Source organism: Phaethon aethereus (assembly GCF_964289735.1).
Source record: "Phaethon aethereus genome assembly, chromosome: Z".
NCBI lineage: Eukaryota > Metazoa > Chordata > Aves > Phaethontiformes > Phaethontidae > Phaethon > Phaethon aethereus.
Window position 1 is genome coordinate 56,712,843 of NC_138577.1, and position 16,052 is coordinate 56,728,894.

The window sequence follows — 16,052 nt, forward strand, 5'->3', positions numbered from 1 at the left end:
CTGTGGTGCTGCTCCTGGGATGCGTGGGCAAGCACAGCTTGTGGTGCTGGGGAGCCAGCGGGAGGCTTGGGATGGGGAGAGGGAAAGCTGTGGGGAAAGAGCGGGGTGCCTTCTGAGATACAGGGTACACCAGGCCTGAGGCACCCAGATGACTGAGGCAGCGCAGTCTTGTGCAGGGTGGCGTGGGTGGAAAGCAGGAGCAGCGCTGCACAGGGACGTATGGAGCTGGAGGTGGTGAGAAAGAGGGGGTTTGGGTTAGGGGGAGCAGTGTGAGCTCTGCGTACCGCAGCCCTGCTGGGAGGAGCACGGGGAGATGCTGCTGGATGGAGCCTCCAGAACTGGAAGAGCTGAGGAATGGTGCTGCCACCCCAGTCTCAATGTCAAACAAGGAAAGCTCCAGCCCAGGGTGCATCATGCTCTATGCCTGGGCTTACCTTTATCCTGTCAGAAATGGATTTTTTGTTTGTTTGGTTTTTTGGTTTCGTGTTTTGGTGCTGGAGAACTGAAAGGCAGCCATCACCCTGTGCTGGCAGGGAGCGTGGCTTGGCAGTGGGCCAGGAGGCCAGTGGGGAACAAGGCAGGGGTACACCTTCTCCTCGGCCACAGAGATGCTGCTGTCTGCGGGTGTGGTATACTCACGTCAGTGACTTCACGGTGATGCGCTGCTACCACCAGGACCAAAGGTCCAAAGCCTTTCATAACAGCAAAGCAGCTGGAACAACCTTGCCTTCTACCTAAGACGCAGCTTTTTTTTCCAGTGCAGGGGAAGGAGCAAACACAGAAGTGCTTAGCGAGTCCTGGTACTTGCTCCAGGTTACTCCAGAAAGCCCATCCTCAATTTTGTGGAGTGGGGAAAAAAAAAAAGCTTTCAACTGCGACTGAACAAAACACATATACGCTTAAACTGCAGAAATTAACATTCTTCTTTCTCCAGTCTGTCAGCTACTTGTGCAGCTAACTCCCATAACTGGGCCCATGAGATTTGGGGAAATTTTCTAAAGCACAGCTTCTGACGGGGAAATCCTGCTCTTATTAAAAAGGACAAGTTGCAGAGTTCCTGGTTAGAGAAATCCTAACGGTGTGGCTGCGTGCTCAGAAACCTGACGATGCGAGAGAACTTCCAGTCAGATGTGGAAAAAAATAAAAAGGAGAAGTGGGTTTTGAACGTTCAGAAGGGGTTACTCCAACGACATCTGTGCTTGTTTGAAGTCGGGCTCCAAAGGAAAGCCCCAGGGCTGGAAAAGGCTCTTGGTTCGGGGTTTTTTGTTAATTTGTTTTGCTTTGTTGTTTTTTTTTTCCCCCCCCCCCAGCAACTGCGAGCAGCACTGAAGGGATCTCGGAGCGGAGCACGGCATGTCCCGGCCCCGCGGGCTGCGGACGGGCCGCACCCCAGCGCCGTTGCTGCGGGCACGCGGTCTCGGTTGTGGTTTTCACTCTGTAGCTTTGCTAATCCTGAAATAATTCTGGGTTTTTTTGTTTTTTAATCTTTTTGAGGAGCACGTGGCGCTCCCCGTCCCCCTTCCCTTCATCGCGCCTCCCCTCCTCCCTCCGCCCCCCGCTCCCAATCCCGGGCAGCCCCTCCCGCCCCTCGGGCCCGGCCCCGCCCCGCCCGGCTCGCGTCCGCGCCCGCCGCGCGGGGGCTACCCGCCGCCGCGCTGCCCGGCTCCGCCGCCGGCGCTGCGGCCCGGCCCGGCCCGGCGCGGCTCGGCCCGGCTCGGCGCGGCTCAGCTCGGCCCGGCGCGAGGGCGGCAGCGATCCGCCGCGGCCGGCGATGGGAGATGGAAGGAGCCGGCGGTGCGGTAAGGGGCGGTGTGTGCCCGTGCGGGTGCGCTCAGCCGGGCCACTTTTTTCCTTTCATCTACTTGCACCTTTTTTCTCATTCCCGTCCCTTCCCTTTTCTTTTTTAGTCTCCCTTTTTCTTTCTTCCCTTTATTTTTTCCTTTATCTTTCCTTTTTCCTTCTTTCCATTTCCTTTTTGTTCTCCTTTTCCTTTTTTCCCTTTCCCTCTTTTATATCTTCCTTTTTTTTCCTCCTTATTTTCTTCTCTGCTCCCTTTTCTTTTTTTCTCCTTCCTTTTTATCTCCTTCTTTTCACCCTTCCCTAAGAGAAGAAAGCTCAGAGGCTGCTTCTGCGCCCATTACCACTAGATCCCCAGAGACACCAACTGCACCAGGGCGGCTGCACTGGGACCCCCACCCCAGGGCTGGGACCCCCAGCCTGCATTCGGTGCGGTTGGTTTTGCTTCTGTCTCTGCGTAACTTTGTCTGTGTAACAAATCGGCACTATTGCTGCACTGACAAGCTCTCTTAATCATGCCAAATTCTCAAATTAAATGAGATGTTGTGAAAAAGCCAGTGTCTTTGGCTGAGTAGTAGCATTGTGCCTTCTGGGGGGAGACTGGGATTGAAATGAATTCAGCAAAGGTGTAAAGTTTTAGAACATTAAACGTACACAGGGACACATTCCTGTGCAGTTGTGGTGTTATCTTCGTCCTTGCTACTGGGGACTGGAGCTACGCTTCTGAATGGGAACATAAACATAGAGTTGTAATGAGCTTGAACTTCACACAAACTCACCAAAGATGCTAGCTTCCCATATAGACGCAGTATTTCCATGCCATAAACAACAATTACCTTGCTCCCACAGGGTGCCAGTTAGTACAGTGTCAGCCAGAGCACATCTATATGTTATTGAAGCGATTTGGGTGTGTAACAGGCAACTGCAATTACTACTGCTTTTGCAGCTTCAGTCACACTTTAATTCTGTCTGTGTGTAGGGCCACTCAAACAGAGAGAGAAAGTCAAATGCAATATTTCTAATGAAACTGGTGGTTGCACACCCAGTGTTTGAAGCAATTGTAATAGGCTGCTGAGAATCATCCAAGCCTTTCTGGTTTAACTACTAGAAAGAAACCTCTCTCTAGTCCAAATGCTTTTTTCACCAGTCATATCCTTAGCTGTTGTGTTTCGGCAGATGTTACAATTTACGGCTAGCTGTGAATCTGACTTACCTCAGTTGATTTACACAGACTGAGAGTAGTTTGGCTATAGAGGTGTTGGTTTTGGGGTATGCCTTTGGTGGGAGAGAAAGTGAGGTTAAACTGTGTAGGAGTCCCTGTGGAAATGCTCCCCTTCAATTACAGACTTGGTTCATTGCAGAAAAGAGTATAAGAAAATCCTTTGCGGTGGTGGTGATGTTAAAAACAATTCCAAGAGACTTACGTGCTGCGCTCTTCAAAACTCGATACAGCAAAAAAATTAGGACTTCTTGAGACACAAAGAAAATTCTTGCACAACTTACCTGTGTGAAAGGGGTCTGCTTGTGTTACTGGTGCTTGAGCAGATTATCTGATTTGCTGTTGCCATTTCTATGCCATCAAACTGAGAAAGAAAAGAGCGGTGAGGATCCTAATGAACACGCTAGTGTTTTTTTTTTTTAGCAAGAATTTCTTCGCTGTGTCAAGGTGCATAGCTGAAAGACCTGCATGTCATTCAGTGTATTTGCCCTCCCTATCTCCCCCGCAAACCGGTCCTTCCTATTCTTGCCCCGTCTTACCAGGAAAGTTTGGCATTTGATTTTGCAGCTTTGATTTAAGAGGCAGTTTGGGGTTTGATTCCTGTGGGATGAAGAGGCAGTCTGTCTGCAGGAATACTGCGGACCAGCGCCACGGAGCGTCTCTGCAGACATGTGGTTGTCTCCATGGGCATGCTCTCAGCCAAGTGCTGGGAGCTTCAGCGTTGGGGCTGGTGGTCGAGGCGGCACAAGTCGCACACCCCACGCGTGGCCGTTGGTGCAGAGGAAGGATGCTTTGGCTGTGGCTGATAAACTGCCCTTGCGCATGCAGCAGAGCTGATGGCTTGAAATGATCCCTGCTCCATGGAGACATGGGCTGGCAGACCATTTTTTCTGAGGCGTTGCATGTCTTCTTTTTGGAGTTCCTCTGTGTAGTTGCAAGGGTCCTGAGGGAGAGCAAGAACCTGGGATACTTCTGGGTGCTGGTTTAAAGATAATTTAGAGGTAGCACAAAGTAGTGCCTTAGGGAAGAGAGCTCAACGAAGGGGAGGGAGGGGTAGCGCCTGGAGAATAAGATTACGTGGGTCCTCAGGGTATCAGAGAGTCATCTGCCAAGCTGCTGTGCTCCAGCTGAGGCTGGGCAGACCTGTGAACTGCTGCCAAAACTCGAAGGTCGGGGCAGGCAGCCACCAGCCAGAGTATCCTGCTTCATGTCAGCCCGGTGATGCAGGCGCTGGAGATCCCAGGGGTGCAGCGTCTGGTAGAGTTGGTCGGTGCGAGGTTTGTGGGCCCGCCAGAAGAGGTGGGAGCGACGTCCCTGGGCTCGGCGACATATGTTGCCCATTCTCCTTGAAGGGACGTTTCTTTGCAGCCGCTTCTTGATGGAAAGCTGGCTTCTGGTGGAGCAGGGATTTCATGGTCTGGCTTTCCCACCCAGACCTGTTTCGTTGCCTGGGGGGTTTGTTGCATCCCGGTGGGTTGTAAAACTGTGTAGAGGTCCTTCCCTTTGGACGTTTGGCTGAGAGATAGAGAGCTCCTCCAGAGTGTTGCCATGCAGGGAAGTGGGGCTGCAGATGGACAAGTTTAGGTCTTGAGCAATTTGGGTCTTAAACATCTGAATCTCCCTTTCAAGGGATTCCTGTCCTCCAGCACCCATGGTAACAGGGGCTGTTTCCAGTCCTTTTTTCCTGTTTGCACTGAGATGGGGTGGGGTGTAGAAATTGTGTGCTACCGTGGGATGAAAAAACAATTTGAGACCAGCTCCGACACTTTCAGTCTGGCTGTTAAGTGTCCTGTTCCTTTCAGGAATGGCACTGTTTGAAGTATGCTTCTGCAGTATGTTTCCAGGTGCTTTTTCTGAAGCACTGCCCCTCCTTGCTCTGAGATGCCTCTTGCTGTTGCGCCAGCTCCTTGCCAGAGACCGCAGGCTCCTGGGATGCTAATGCATCCAAGCATTTATTCTCTGCATTACAGGGAAGAGCAAGGCGGGTCGTGGATGTGGCTTAAAAGCAGGGTGGGGTGAGGGCTAGCCCTCTGGGTGCGAGCTAGGTTGCTACAGGGTTCAATCAGGAGTCAAGAGGAGCTCGGGTATTATCTAGCCCTTGGAAGCCTGAATTGCCTCTGAATTCTTCAAATTCAAAGTACTTCCTGGATGCTGTAAGCAAACAGACCTGCCAGGGCACCGGATCAAGCTGTCCATCAGAGCGGGAGCTCTGCGCTTCCACCTCCACCACGTGCCTCGGCTAACCAGCTCCGGCTGCGGGAAGTGCGCGGCGTTTGCCGTGGCTTGCTTTGCTAACTGTACGAAAAGATTGTCAGTGCTGTGACCGCTGGACTAAGCCTGAGGAGACCGGGCTGGAGCTGGCTTTTGGGGACGGGCTGCCAAGGCAGAAGCACACTGGTCACTGTCACGCCTGCCGAGCGCTTCATGTCGCAGCCGGAGCAATTTTTTTGACACCTGGTGAAAGGACTAAACAAGAGGGTGTTGTCTTGAGTCTGTGATGCAGTATGGTAGCAGTAAGAAAATGACCCAAACAGCACAGATTACACAATGCAAGCCTCCCTTTTTGCACAAGCAATGAATGGGGCTTGCTTTCTCTTCTTAGCATGAAAAGGCACAGTGGAAGAGGTGGGTTATCTCCCAAGTGCACTCATTTTTTTACAACAGTTTTCAAACTGGAAGTGTCATTGGGGTAAAAAGTGCATCTCCCAGGCTGCACAAATGCCAAGTGTGATGGCAGGATGCGCTTAAGCCTGGGATATAGCTGCATGTAGGTGTTAAAGGAAGAACCCTTTTCCAGGAAAGCCCTTTTCTCAAAAGAAAACAAATTCTAGTACTCGCAAGTTCTGGTTTTCATCAGCTTTCTCATCTGTAGACTCGCTGTGGCCTAATGAGGGAAAAAGAAGTATTACCTTACTCAGCAGTGGGGACACTAAGTGCCAGCCGGCGTACATTGTGCTGCTTGTGGGGGGTGCATCACCTTTGGTGTCTTCTGCCCTCCTGCCACAGCAGAAACTGCCTGGTAGCTCCTGAGTGTTCGTGGGGCCACAGCTGCCCGAGGATGCTGGTGCTGGCACTCCTTAACGCGCGCTTTTTTAGCAAGCAAACAGCCTGCTCTTGCAGCAACATCTTTTCCATCCCCCAGGCACTTGCACAGCAGGAGGCTTGCATGAAATTTGTTGGTGTGACTTCTAGCTTCTGCCCTAACTGTGCAGGGGGAAGATGGCTCAGATCAGACTTCAGTCAAATTTCTGATCCGGGTAACTTCTGTTAAATCTAGTTAAGACTCAGAAAGAACAATCTAGGTGAAAGCCGTAAAATTAATTGAAATACGTAATGTGAAATAATCGTGCAGGGTGAATGAGCTATGTCTAAGTTAGGGGGAGATACATACACCTTTTTGCATGCTTTGTCACTGTGCTGTAGCTCTACAGTTTTCCCTCACCAGAGAGGAAATTCAGTTTTTTTACACCTTTGCAAATGTAAATTTTTCCAGTTGCTTTTGCGTAGAGTGGTTTGGATTTTGAGTGTGGGGTTTTTTGTTTACTGTTCGCTGAACTTGACGTGCAAAGCCTATTTTAATCACTTGGGGATACTATCGCTAACCATGTTTGTAATATTGGTTTGAAAAAGGCAGATGAGGTCTCCTGCTATCTCGTCATTCTTTATCTATCATCCGTAAAAACAACGCTTATTTAAATGGACGTAGAGAATATACAGCACATGGGGAAGGATGTGCCCTGCAAGTTCTCAAAGCTCAGCAGATGTTGGCTTGGGTTTTGGAAGAAATTTAGTTGCTTAAAGATCCACATGTAACTTCTGGTAGGCTCAGGAGGTGCGTAGGCATATCCAAATTTTAGCTTCCATAGAGTTGAAATCCATGTGCGGCAGACCTGTAGCCTGCCTAAACATTGTTCTGCCATCTGAGATACATGAAGAAGATGGAAGCGCACTACCTGATGAAAAGAAGCAGTCTGTCAGTTTGCTAAATATACTTGGAACAGATTGAACAAAAAAAGTAAATGCAAGATGTCTAGTACACGCAGCACTGAATTATCTGAATAAAAGATGCTGTCTTTGTGCAGTTTCTCTTATCAGGCCCCCATCCCAGTGCTGTTTGACATAACTCAGGAAAGACACTTGCACTATGGCTTTTAATGGTTTAGATCTTTTTTACTGTCTACGTTTTATATCTAACAACACAGTGGTTCATGCAGTGAGCTGAAGCCTACCTCTCAACTGGCTTGCTTTGATTCTTGCGCATACCTTAGAAATAATGCCTAGACATCCAGAGGTCCATACAGAACGCGTCAAAAATCACTGACTTGGCAAATAGAAAATGCTGAGTGACCTTTAAAGGTAAAGTGTAATCATACAGACTTTGAATTAATATGCTGTTCACATTCATGCAGTTACAGCTCAGACAGTGTCAGCCTTTGCATAATAAAAAGCATTTAATTCAGTATAACAGCTGACTGCCTCCTAACAACTTCAGCCAAACAACAAAGCAAACATTTCTTTAAGGGGAGAGAAACTCAAGTGTAGGCATAAAACAAGGCGAGCAGACTGAAAACAAATTTTACCTGCGCCTGCTTGATACTTCTGCTAAGGCACCCATTTTTTTGTCACTGTTCCCATGCCTTTTTCTAAGCAGCCACTCTTTTGCTTCATTTCTGAATTGAGCCTCTCATCAGACACTGAAATTTTGTCAAGTCTGCCTTTGAGCGGGTAGAGCAGCTCCGATGGTATCTGCGCCCTTTCAGTTTTGCCTTTCAGTCCAGCCTGACTGCTTCCTGGGAGACTGCTCCTGGGAAACATGTCCCGCGGCACTGGATGCCTTTTGGTGAATCCTTGGGGTGAAGGTGTGGGGTGCGTTGCGGTGAGGACTGAGGAAAGGAGCTGGCTGGACAGTACCGAGCCTGAGGTCTGCCCTGTCCAGGGCCATACCAAAGCCGGTAAGAGTGGCTGGCTGCACTTGGTTTGGACCCAAGGTCAGTTTAGCCCAGGAGCATGTATGTGGTCATGGATGTCAGTAGATGCCTGAGAAGAGTTCAGCTTGGAGCTGAAGGATGTGATTTCTATGTATGTTGTGGATTTCAATTCCTTGAGCTTGTTCACCCTCCTTTTCAGCTCCCGTAGGATTTTGGTTTCCATGACCTTGCTTTGCAGGGAGGTCTGTGGTTTTGACTACAAACTGTGTGAGGAACCATCTCCTGTTTGGTGTATGCTGACTCCTAATACCTTCTTTTGGTGTCCTCTGGCTGTTGTATTAAAAGACGTGGTGAATCACCGATTGCGCTTTGCCTTTTCCAGACCCCTTGTGACTGTGTGCATCTCTGCCACGTGTCTCTCAGCTGCCTCATTCCTTCAGATGAGAAGTCCTAGCTGATTTCTTTATCCCTTTCTATAATTCAGACTTCTCTGCTGGATAACGGCTGTAGGCAACGCCCTCATCCAAGCCCTTTCCTTCCTCTCCCATCTTCTGCCTCTCAACACATCTCCCTGCAACTCCTGATAGTTAGGAATTAGTTTAAAACCCAAGCTGAGATTTCTTCTCATCCAAAACCTTTGCTCGCATTAGCTTTTTGCAGCTCCAGGTGAGATTTAGCCATGCAAAACTCCTGTTCTTTTGAGTCTTGATCTGTTTCTGATGCTTTAAGAATTGCAAACATGTATATTAGCATGTGGAATAGTGTGTGTGAGGAAAACACAAATAGTATGGTGTATGAGGTCACATGGAAGTAAAATCTACAAACCTTGCTAGCAGGCTTTTTGTGAGCACCGGCACTCAATCTGCTCTCTCTGTGCTGTTGGTGCACTAGCTTTTGCCAGCTAGCACATTCATTTTCACTCCAGTTTTCTGCATTTCATCCTGTTACTTAGGATGGTGACTTAAGAAAAACTCAGCAGAAGTAGTCTTTTTAGAACAATTAGTATGGTCTGTCAAAAGCAGAGAGGCCTGCTAAGCTCATGCCCACACAGGAATGATAACTGTGATTAAAAACAAGGGCTGGCCACTAGTTATGCCAGGCTGTTGGGAGGGTTTGTCTGTCTATGACAGCAGAGGCAGAACATCTCAATGTGTGACTCCGTAAAGACTTGACCACTGCGTTGCAGCTTGACTCACATGGTCCTTTTGCTTTGCTGGGAACTTGCTGGAGAGGGTTGTAACCTGTGGAAACCTTCTACCCATCATTCCTGACTTTCTTCTATTTATTTATTATTTTGAAGCTAGCTCCATTACCAGTTACTACGTTTCTGTCAGTCTCTGGGGAAACTCCTGAGGTGCAGAAGACAAGATGAAGGGAGATGTTTAAACTCCTCCCGAGAGCATAAACTCACTGTATCAGGGTATGTGATAGGCTGCAGAGAGGCGTTTGGCTTTTTTGCTGCCGAAGATGTTGGTGAAGCAATGAGAATGGAACAAGCATGGCCTGGGGTTAGAAATGGTCCAGGTGTGGCTGTGAAGTCCTCCATAGCTGGCTGTGTGTTACAGGCCTCCCGCAGAGAGGCTTTCTCGTGCTTCCTTGCAGTAGCACCGACGGCTCCGTTGTGGCCGCTGCGGCATCTCCCCACTAGCCACTGTGAAACCGCCGGAAAGCGCCGTGCTGCCGGCGCAGGGACTGTCGCCCGCCGGTGGGGAGCTGGCACCCATCAGCTGTGTGGCCGAGGGGCAAGGCGGTCAGCACGGGGAAAAGGAGCTGTGCACATGCAAAAAGTGTGGAAAACTGGGGCTCCCCTGAGGCTGCGGCACGGTATGGCTTAGCTGTGGACACCCCCACCCCAACTAGCCAGTTCCCTCCAGGTTTTCCAGTAAGCCTAGAAGAATTGGAGTAACTTTTCCTTCCAGGGGTAGATGGCTGGGTTTTATTAAGAAAGCTTGCACGGGTCCCCCTGAGGACGCTTTGGCCTCTCTGTCCTGGCTCACAGCCCTTCTTGAAAGGTCCTTAGACCCCTTCCTGCCGATGTTTTCCTTTAGCATGACTGGTGTCCTGCTGTCTGGCATTTCATCTGACTCTTCCTCCTTGAAGGCTCAAGCTTGGGCACCCATCCCATTCTGCTTTTTCCCAAGCACCATTTTCCCAGGTCTCCTGCGAGTAGGAGGTCTCTCTAACAGCATCTGTCCTCTCAGGGGGTCTGAGAAACTCCACACTGACATTTGCCAGTTAATTATCTGCTCCTGTGAACACTTCCTCCTTTATTAGACTTTTTCAAAGAAAACACATGACCTTAAGTGTGAATGCTTCAGGAGGCATGGGTTCATGCCAGCTCTTTGTGCTCAGACTGACCCATTCCTTGTCCCAGCAGCCGTGGACAATGTCATCTCCTTCCACTGAGACCCACAGAGATGGAGCCCAGCTCTCTTGTTGGCTCAGCTGCAAATGGTGGTGAGAGAACAAGGCTTTGGTATTCCTCAGTTAATACTCTCTGAGATGTAGGTGTTTAAAAAAATAATAAAAAGCCCCAAGAAGAAAACAGTCTGTCCTCAGAAAGGCCCCAGTCAGAACCTCAGTTAAGTTCAAAAGAGGATGCCGTGTTGCTCTCCTTCCATGGAGAAAGGAGAAGCATTTTCTGCAGGCTTGGATGACTTGCTGCTGTAAAAACCACGGGGGTTTTTGGTGGGAGCTCATGACCGGAGTCGAAATCAAGCTCATCCAGGAGACAGTGTGCTTCAGGAAAGGCAGCAGCCAGCTCTCATCAGGGGCCTGCCTAAAGCCCCCTCTCGGGGGTGGCAACAGCTTCTCCTTACAGCTGCCGACCCACTGCTCCAGATTGCAGGCTCAGACAGAAGAGCGGAGCAGAGGCAGCATGCGTGCTCCGTGCTGGTTGACTTACCCCTCCGGGGCAGCTCCCGCTGCAGGGGCAGGGTCCCTGAGGGCTCATCATCCTGCTGCTGTTCTGTTCAGTCCTGAGACACGGATTCAGCAGCTTCGCTTCCCGTGCGAGCCTGAAACCACCACAGTCGCTGTGGACACGTCCTAAACGATCTCCGCTCCTGCAGCAAGGGACAAAGACCCAGCGAGCTGGGACCTCTGTTGACCCATGCCAATGCCTTGTGCCAGGTTGACAGAAACTGGTCCACTGTGTTGGCCAGAGGTCTGGGGGGTGAGGACTGCCACGTCCAAGCTAATGCAGCCTCACAGACGTTACGCAAAATTCACCTGAGAGGCAAATGCAGCCTTCCCTGCTCCCGACCAGGAACCGTGACCCAGAGAGGTAGGCTTGATCAAACATGCTGAAACAGGCAGAAAGTGCTGCAAGAGTGGTGAGTGGATGGGCAGGAACTCGCCGCTGCTCTGCCCAGAGCGTAATCGGACTGAAAAACTGTGTGTATGTGGCTCATGAGGAGTGTATGTACAGCTGGACTGATTTAAGGGGGTTGATGCTCTAAGCGAGCATCACCCTCTCTGGCAGTGACAAACGCCAGATGCATCAAAAGTGGCGGTTAAATCCTTCTCAGGGAAGCAATTATGAAATGAGCTGACCCGGATGCAGATTTCTTTGTCCTTCAGCTGAGGGAGAAGGCTTAAGCTGGAGTTTTGTATCCCTTCCAATCTTGCTCATATTTAACCCTTGCTAATGCAGCTTGGAAAGCACCATGAACATTTGCCCTGCCCTTCTCTGGGCTCCTGGTTTTGGAGCATGATGACTTCTGCAAGGTTTGGGTGAACAGCAGACTGAAAGAAGAAAAGGAGAGTACATGTTCTCTCTTAATTTTCTGGTGGTGGTGGAGGGTGTTTGTTTGGGGTTTTTTTGGTTTTTTTGTTTGTTTTTCTGGTTGTTGTTTCCCTGTCTCTAAGGAAGGACAGCAGTAAAGCAACAGTCTTAAAAGCCAGCTCTGACCTCATAGCATCTTCATTCTCTTCCCCTCTTGCTTTCTCTTTTTAATATCTCTTCCTTGGATGAAATATCAGAAACATATCCATAAGCCTGTATCTGGAGGCTCTGAAATGCTTTACCTTTACACATCCGTATAGTGCTCTGACAACCTAGATAGATGTTAGGTTGAGCTGTTCCCGTGCACAAACCAGTATCTGTAATTCTCATCAGTGGTCCTGAGCACTTCTGAAAATCAAGTTATCCCTTTCAGATGCCAAGACAAAGGACTTGCAGTCTCCGCTTAGGCACCTAACTGTGATAAATGCTGCACAGTATACTGAAAAACCATTAACTTAACCATTAATTTCTGCCTGTTATTGGATGATGCAGAGGGTGCTGTGAACCGAACTCTTCATCACTTTATGGTAAGGTACAGGCAAATACAGACCCTTGGAAGATTTTTTTGCTGGCAGGAAAGCTCAGCGCAGCAGATGTCTGTGAAGCCTCAAAGAGCAGGGCTGACGGATGGAGATGCTGTGTCCCAGAGGTGTGTAGTCAGAAATTCCTGACTGCTCAGGAACTGGACTGTTCTGTCCATTTTATTTGCTGTTTCATTCATCTGTGGGCGGGATTTGGCACTAGCTAGTTTAGCCATTCCATTCCTTCGCATCCATCTGGGTAGGCTGAATTTTTGTCTGGCTCCATAAGCTACTCCTGTCCAGGCTGTTGCAGACTGAGACCCTCCTCCTGTGTGCCGCGGGTCCAGCTGTTCCTTTTCTAGCTCTTCCTGCTTCCCTTCCTGCGAATGAATGCAGCCCTGTAAAAGCACAGGAGGCATGGAGGCTTCTTCCAAGCTTGTTTCATCATGCTTGTGATAGTCACCTTTGTGCTAGAAAGCCCTTCATCTGTTTCAACACTTTTTTCCCAAAGTATTTGGTAGGCTAGTGTTAGCAGGTCCATCAGAGTACCCATGGGAGTCCTGGTGATGCATAGTTGAACCAGTGGATGGTAAATAAATATACCCAAGACCCTGCTGCCCACTTATTACAGAGGTGTGTTGGACTAAATCCTGCAGAACTGGCACAATGCAGAAAGGTGGAAGAAGAAATGGGGGCAAAAGGCCCAGAAAACCTGGAGCAAAACAGTTCTAGGATGTGGGGCAAGACAGTTATTTGTCAATATGTTCTTGGAAAAAAAATGTAATTGTTGGAGAGCTGGCCTTGGAGGAATGTATGGATTTGTGATTCCATCCATCTCTGATTAAAGAGCCTTGACCGTGTGTTTCTGTGAATTATATGTCTTCTGTACTTTGAATTTCTGTTTGTAGCTGACGCTTACCCTAAGGTATTTGGTGGAATTGCATAAAAGTTATTATTGTCCTGGGAGGTGGAATGTTCCATCTGGCTTCTTTTTTTTAAAGAGTATTTTTGTAAGCTAAGGCCTTTGCCAGTGTGAACCATGCAGTGACTTGCTATGCCGTAACAATTGGCTGCCTCAAACATAGAGTATGAATATAAAGGTCACTGAAGAATTTATAGAGTTAATGATTTATTTCATCTGTCACTTCAGACAGAAGAATTATAGGCTCTGTCTTGGCCAGCTGCGAAGAAACTTAATGCCGACTGCAGACAGTTTTTGCACTACAGTTTATGGCTGGTGTGTGCTTTATCTTGGAGATTTGATTTGTCCCCACCTGTTCAGAAAACAAATTTTAATCTTAGTCCTGCCGCCTTTCTCTCCTTTGAGAAACTGGACCTTTACTGTGTCGAACTGTGGTGGGAGGGTTCTGGTGGCACCAGGATGCTCGATCTGTCTCTCCATCTGTCCCCCCAGGTGCTCCCCTGAAAGCAGGGAGACCACCCTGTGCCCCCTCCCGGCCTCGTGGCCACCAAGGCAGGTTTGACTTACGTGGTATGGCCATAGAAACAGGTTGGGCTATTCTCCTGATCTAGACGGTGGTGGTCAGGTGTGGGCTGTCCAACAGGGACCCTCAGGCAGCTCTCGCCACACGTTTGCGTACCTTATTACCCTTTTTCGCGTTTCTGATCATCCTTGTAGCCCTCGCTCCTCCCTTTCTCCACCCTAGTCTCCTCCCAAAGAAACAGCTTGCCCCATTTATGGTTTTCCCACGGGTCCAGTTTTGCAACATCCATACTGAAATTTGCTATTTCCAATACTCTTCTCTAGGCATTTTTAACCCTAACTGCATTACTGAGATGGTTGCCCAGTGCTGCTGGCCTTGCAGCGGGTAAGCCAGCTAAAGATGTGAGGGGTTGGGTGCTCTAACATTACTGCTTAATATTGAAATGCCTGCGTTTGAAGACTGAGAGGTGAGCTCTTCAAAAGCACTCTGGGTTGGGCCATGTCTTCTCTGGTTGATCTTGGTGGTGATAGTGTTAAATGAACACTTTGAAAATCTTACCTGACAGCCCACCTGAAGGGATTTCATTGCTGCTGTTTTTTCACTAAAAGATAGGTAAGCTGTGTTTGTTTTGACTCTACAGGCAGAGGCACTCTTGTGGGATAATGATGTATCAGCTCATGCCCAGACTGTTGCCAAGGCCAAATATGAATTTTTATTTGGCTTGGAAGAAGAGAAGCCTTCAGAAATGGGTAAGTGCTATTTATTACTATTGTGTGCAAAATAATAAAAAAAGTAATCTCTTAAGCCACTCAGGAACGTTTTGCAGAACCTCCTCCCTAACTACCCCATGAGGTCTCGCTCACTGTGTGATGCTGCCCTTCACCAGACCACAGTGCAAGCACCCGACCAAAGGAGCGTGCTGGTTTGGCCCCAGAAAATGACAGCAGCTCCCTGTCTTATGCCCCCACCTTTCTCTGTGGCTCACCTGGGCCACCTCGATGTGACGGCAGGGACTCGTGCGCCAGAGACATGTTGGCAGAGGGAGTCCCAGCACCTCTCTGCAGCAGAGTAATTTCAGCCACGTGTTCTGCAATCGCACATGCTGAAACACGGCCATCTCTGCCTGGAGGTCCTTCCAGGAATGCCCTTCATGGTCTGCATGCTGCTCTTCCTACGGCTAGAGGTAGATAAGATTTTAATTTAGATACTTGAGGTGGTACCTGAACTGCTCCGTCCTCTGCAGTTAGTAATTCAGGAAATCCAGGTGCGGTATCTAATGTTTTGCCTAAGGATCTGTCTTGTTTGTGTTCTTTTCTTGTAAATACAGGGCGTTTTCTACTTTTTCTCAGCCCAAGCTTAGAAAAAAAATGTAGTTACTATACCTCTTTCTCTTGCCTCGCTGTAATTATCAACAATTCCTGCCCTCTTTGCAAAAGTATGTCCTCGGGCTGTTCTCTTTGCACCTTGATCCTTTCTAATTGCAAACTTTCTGGAATGTCACTTTTAATTAAAGAAGACTCCCTTCTTGCCAGAGAAGGGCAGCACTTTGTACAGAAACAAGCTGTGTACGCTCCTCCGCTTCAGTAAGGAAAGGAAGAAAAAAAAAAAAGGAAAAATTGCAGAACTGAAGCCTGGAAAGTGGGTAAACAGTTTCTCCCTGGATTTCCTAAAGTTTGGTCTTCCCCTTGGAAAATCCTAATTGCAGATTGGAGGGGAAAAACCTCAAAACAATGAAAATATCCTCATTAAGGAATTCTTAAAACTTTTATGAAGTGCCACAAAGTGTGTATTGGATTATTACATGAATCTCAATGACTTCATTTCTTGTTTGGAGAGGCACAGTGTGAGAGTGCTGTCAGCAGGCATTAGTACATTTCCGGAGATTGGCATTAAATAAAGTATGCTGTGTCTAATAAATCCAAGTGAATCTATTGTCATTACTAACCAAAACAATTATCAAATGGGATGGGTATTCTGAGCTGATCAAGTACTGCACCCTAAAATAAAGGGCAGCAAAGAATAAGCCAGATATATTGGCTTATGTGTGTACTTTTCTGTATTTTTCCTGTGCTGCTTCTTGCCCTTGTTTCTGAATCTCCTTCTGTTCCTTTATTAATCAGAAACTACCATTAGGGGCTAACAGTTAGTGAAATGGGAGTGACTTCAAGGGAGAGTCTCCGTATATTTAACAGTGGTTAACATACACCACTTGTGAATTGTACCTGAAAGCTGGGTGACATTGTGCCCAGACTGGCTTCATGCTGTCACAGACAAATGCACCCTCTTCCTCCTCTTCCTGAAGAAGACGTTTGACTGCAATGGATAAATGAGAGTGGTGCTGCCCCTCCTACTTTT

The 16,052-nt window shown here is 48.5% G+C and overlaps 1 protein-coding gene across 1 annotated transcript in view; it reads left to right on the top strand.

Annotated features, from left to right (window-relative positions):
• Positions 1-1,778: 1,778 nt before the first annotated feature.
• Positions 1,779-16,052, top strand: part of PSD3 (pleckstrin and Sec7 domain containing 3) — a gene marked incomplete at both ends in the record, with an annotated part of 106,385 nt that continues 92,111 nt past the window's right edge. The window contains 2 exons of the mRNA XM_082012853.1: positions 1,779-1,799; positions 14,338-14,450. Coding sequence (XP_081868979.1) covers positions 1,779-1,799; positions 14,338-14,450 — 134 coding nt within the window. The remainder of the gene's footprint in view (positions 1,800-14,337; positions 14,451-16,052) is intronic.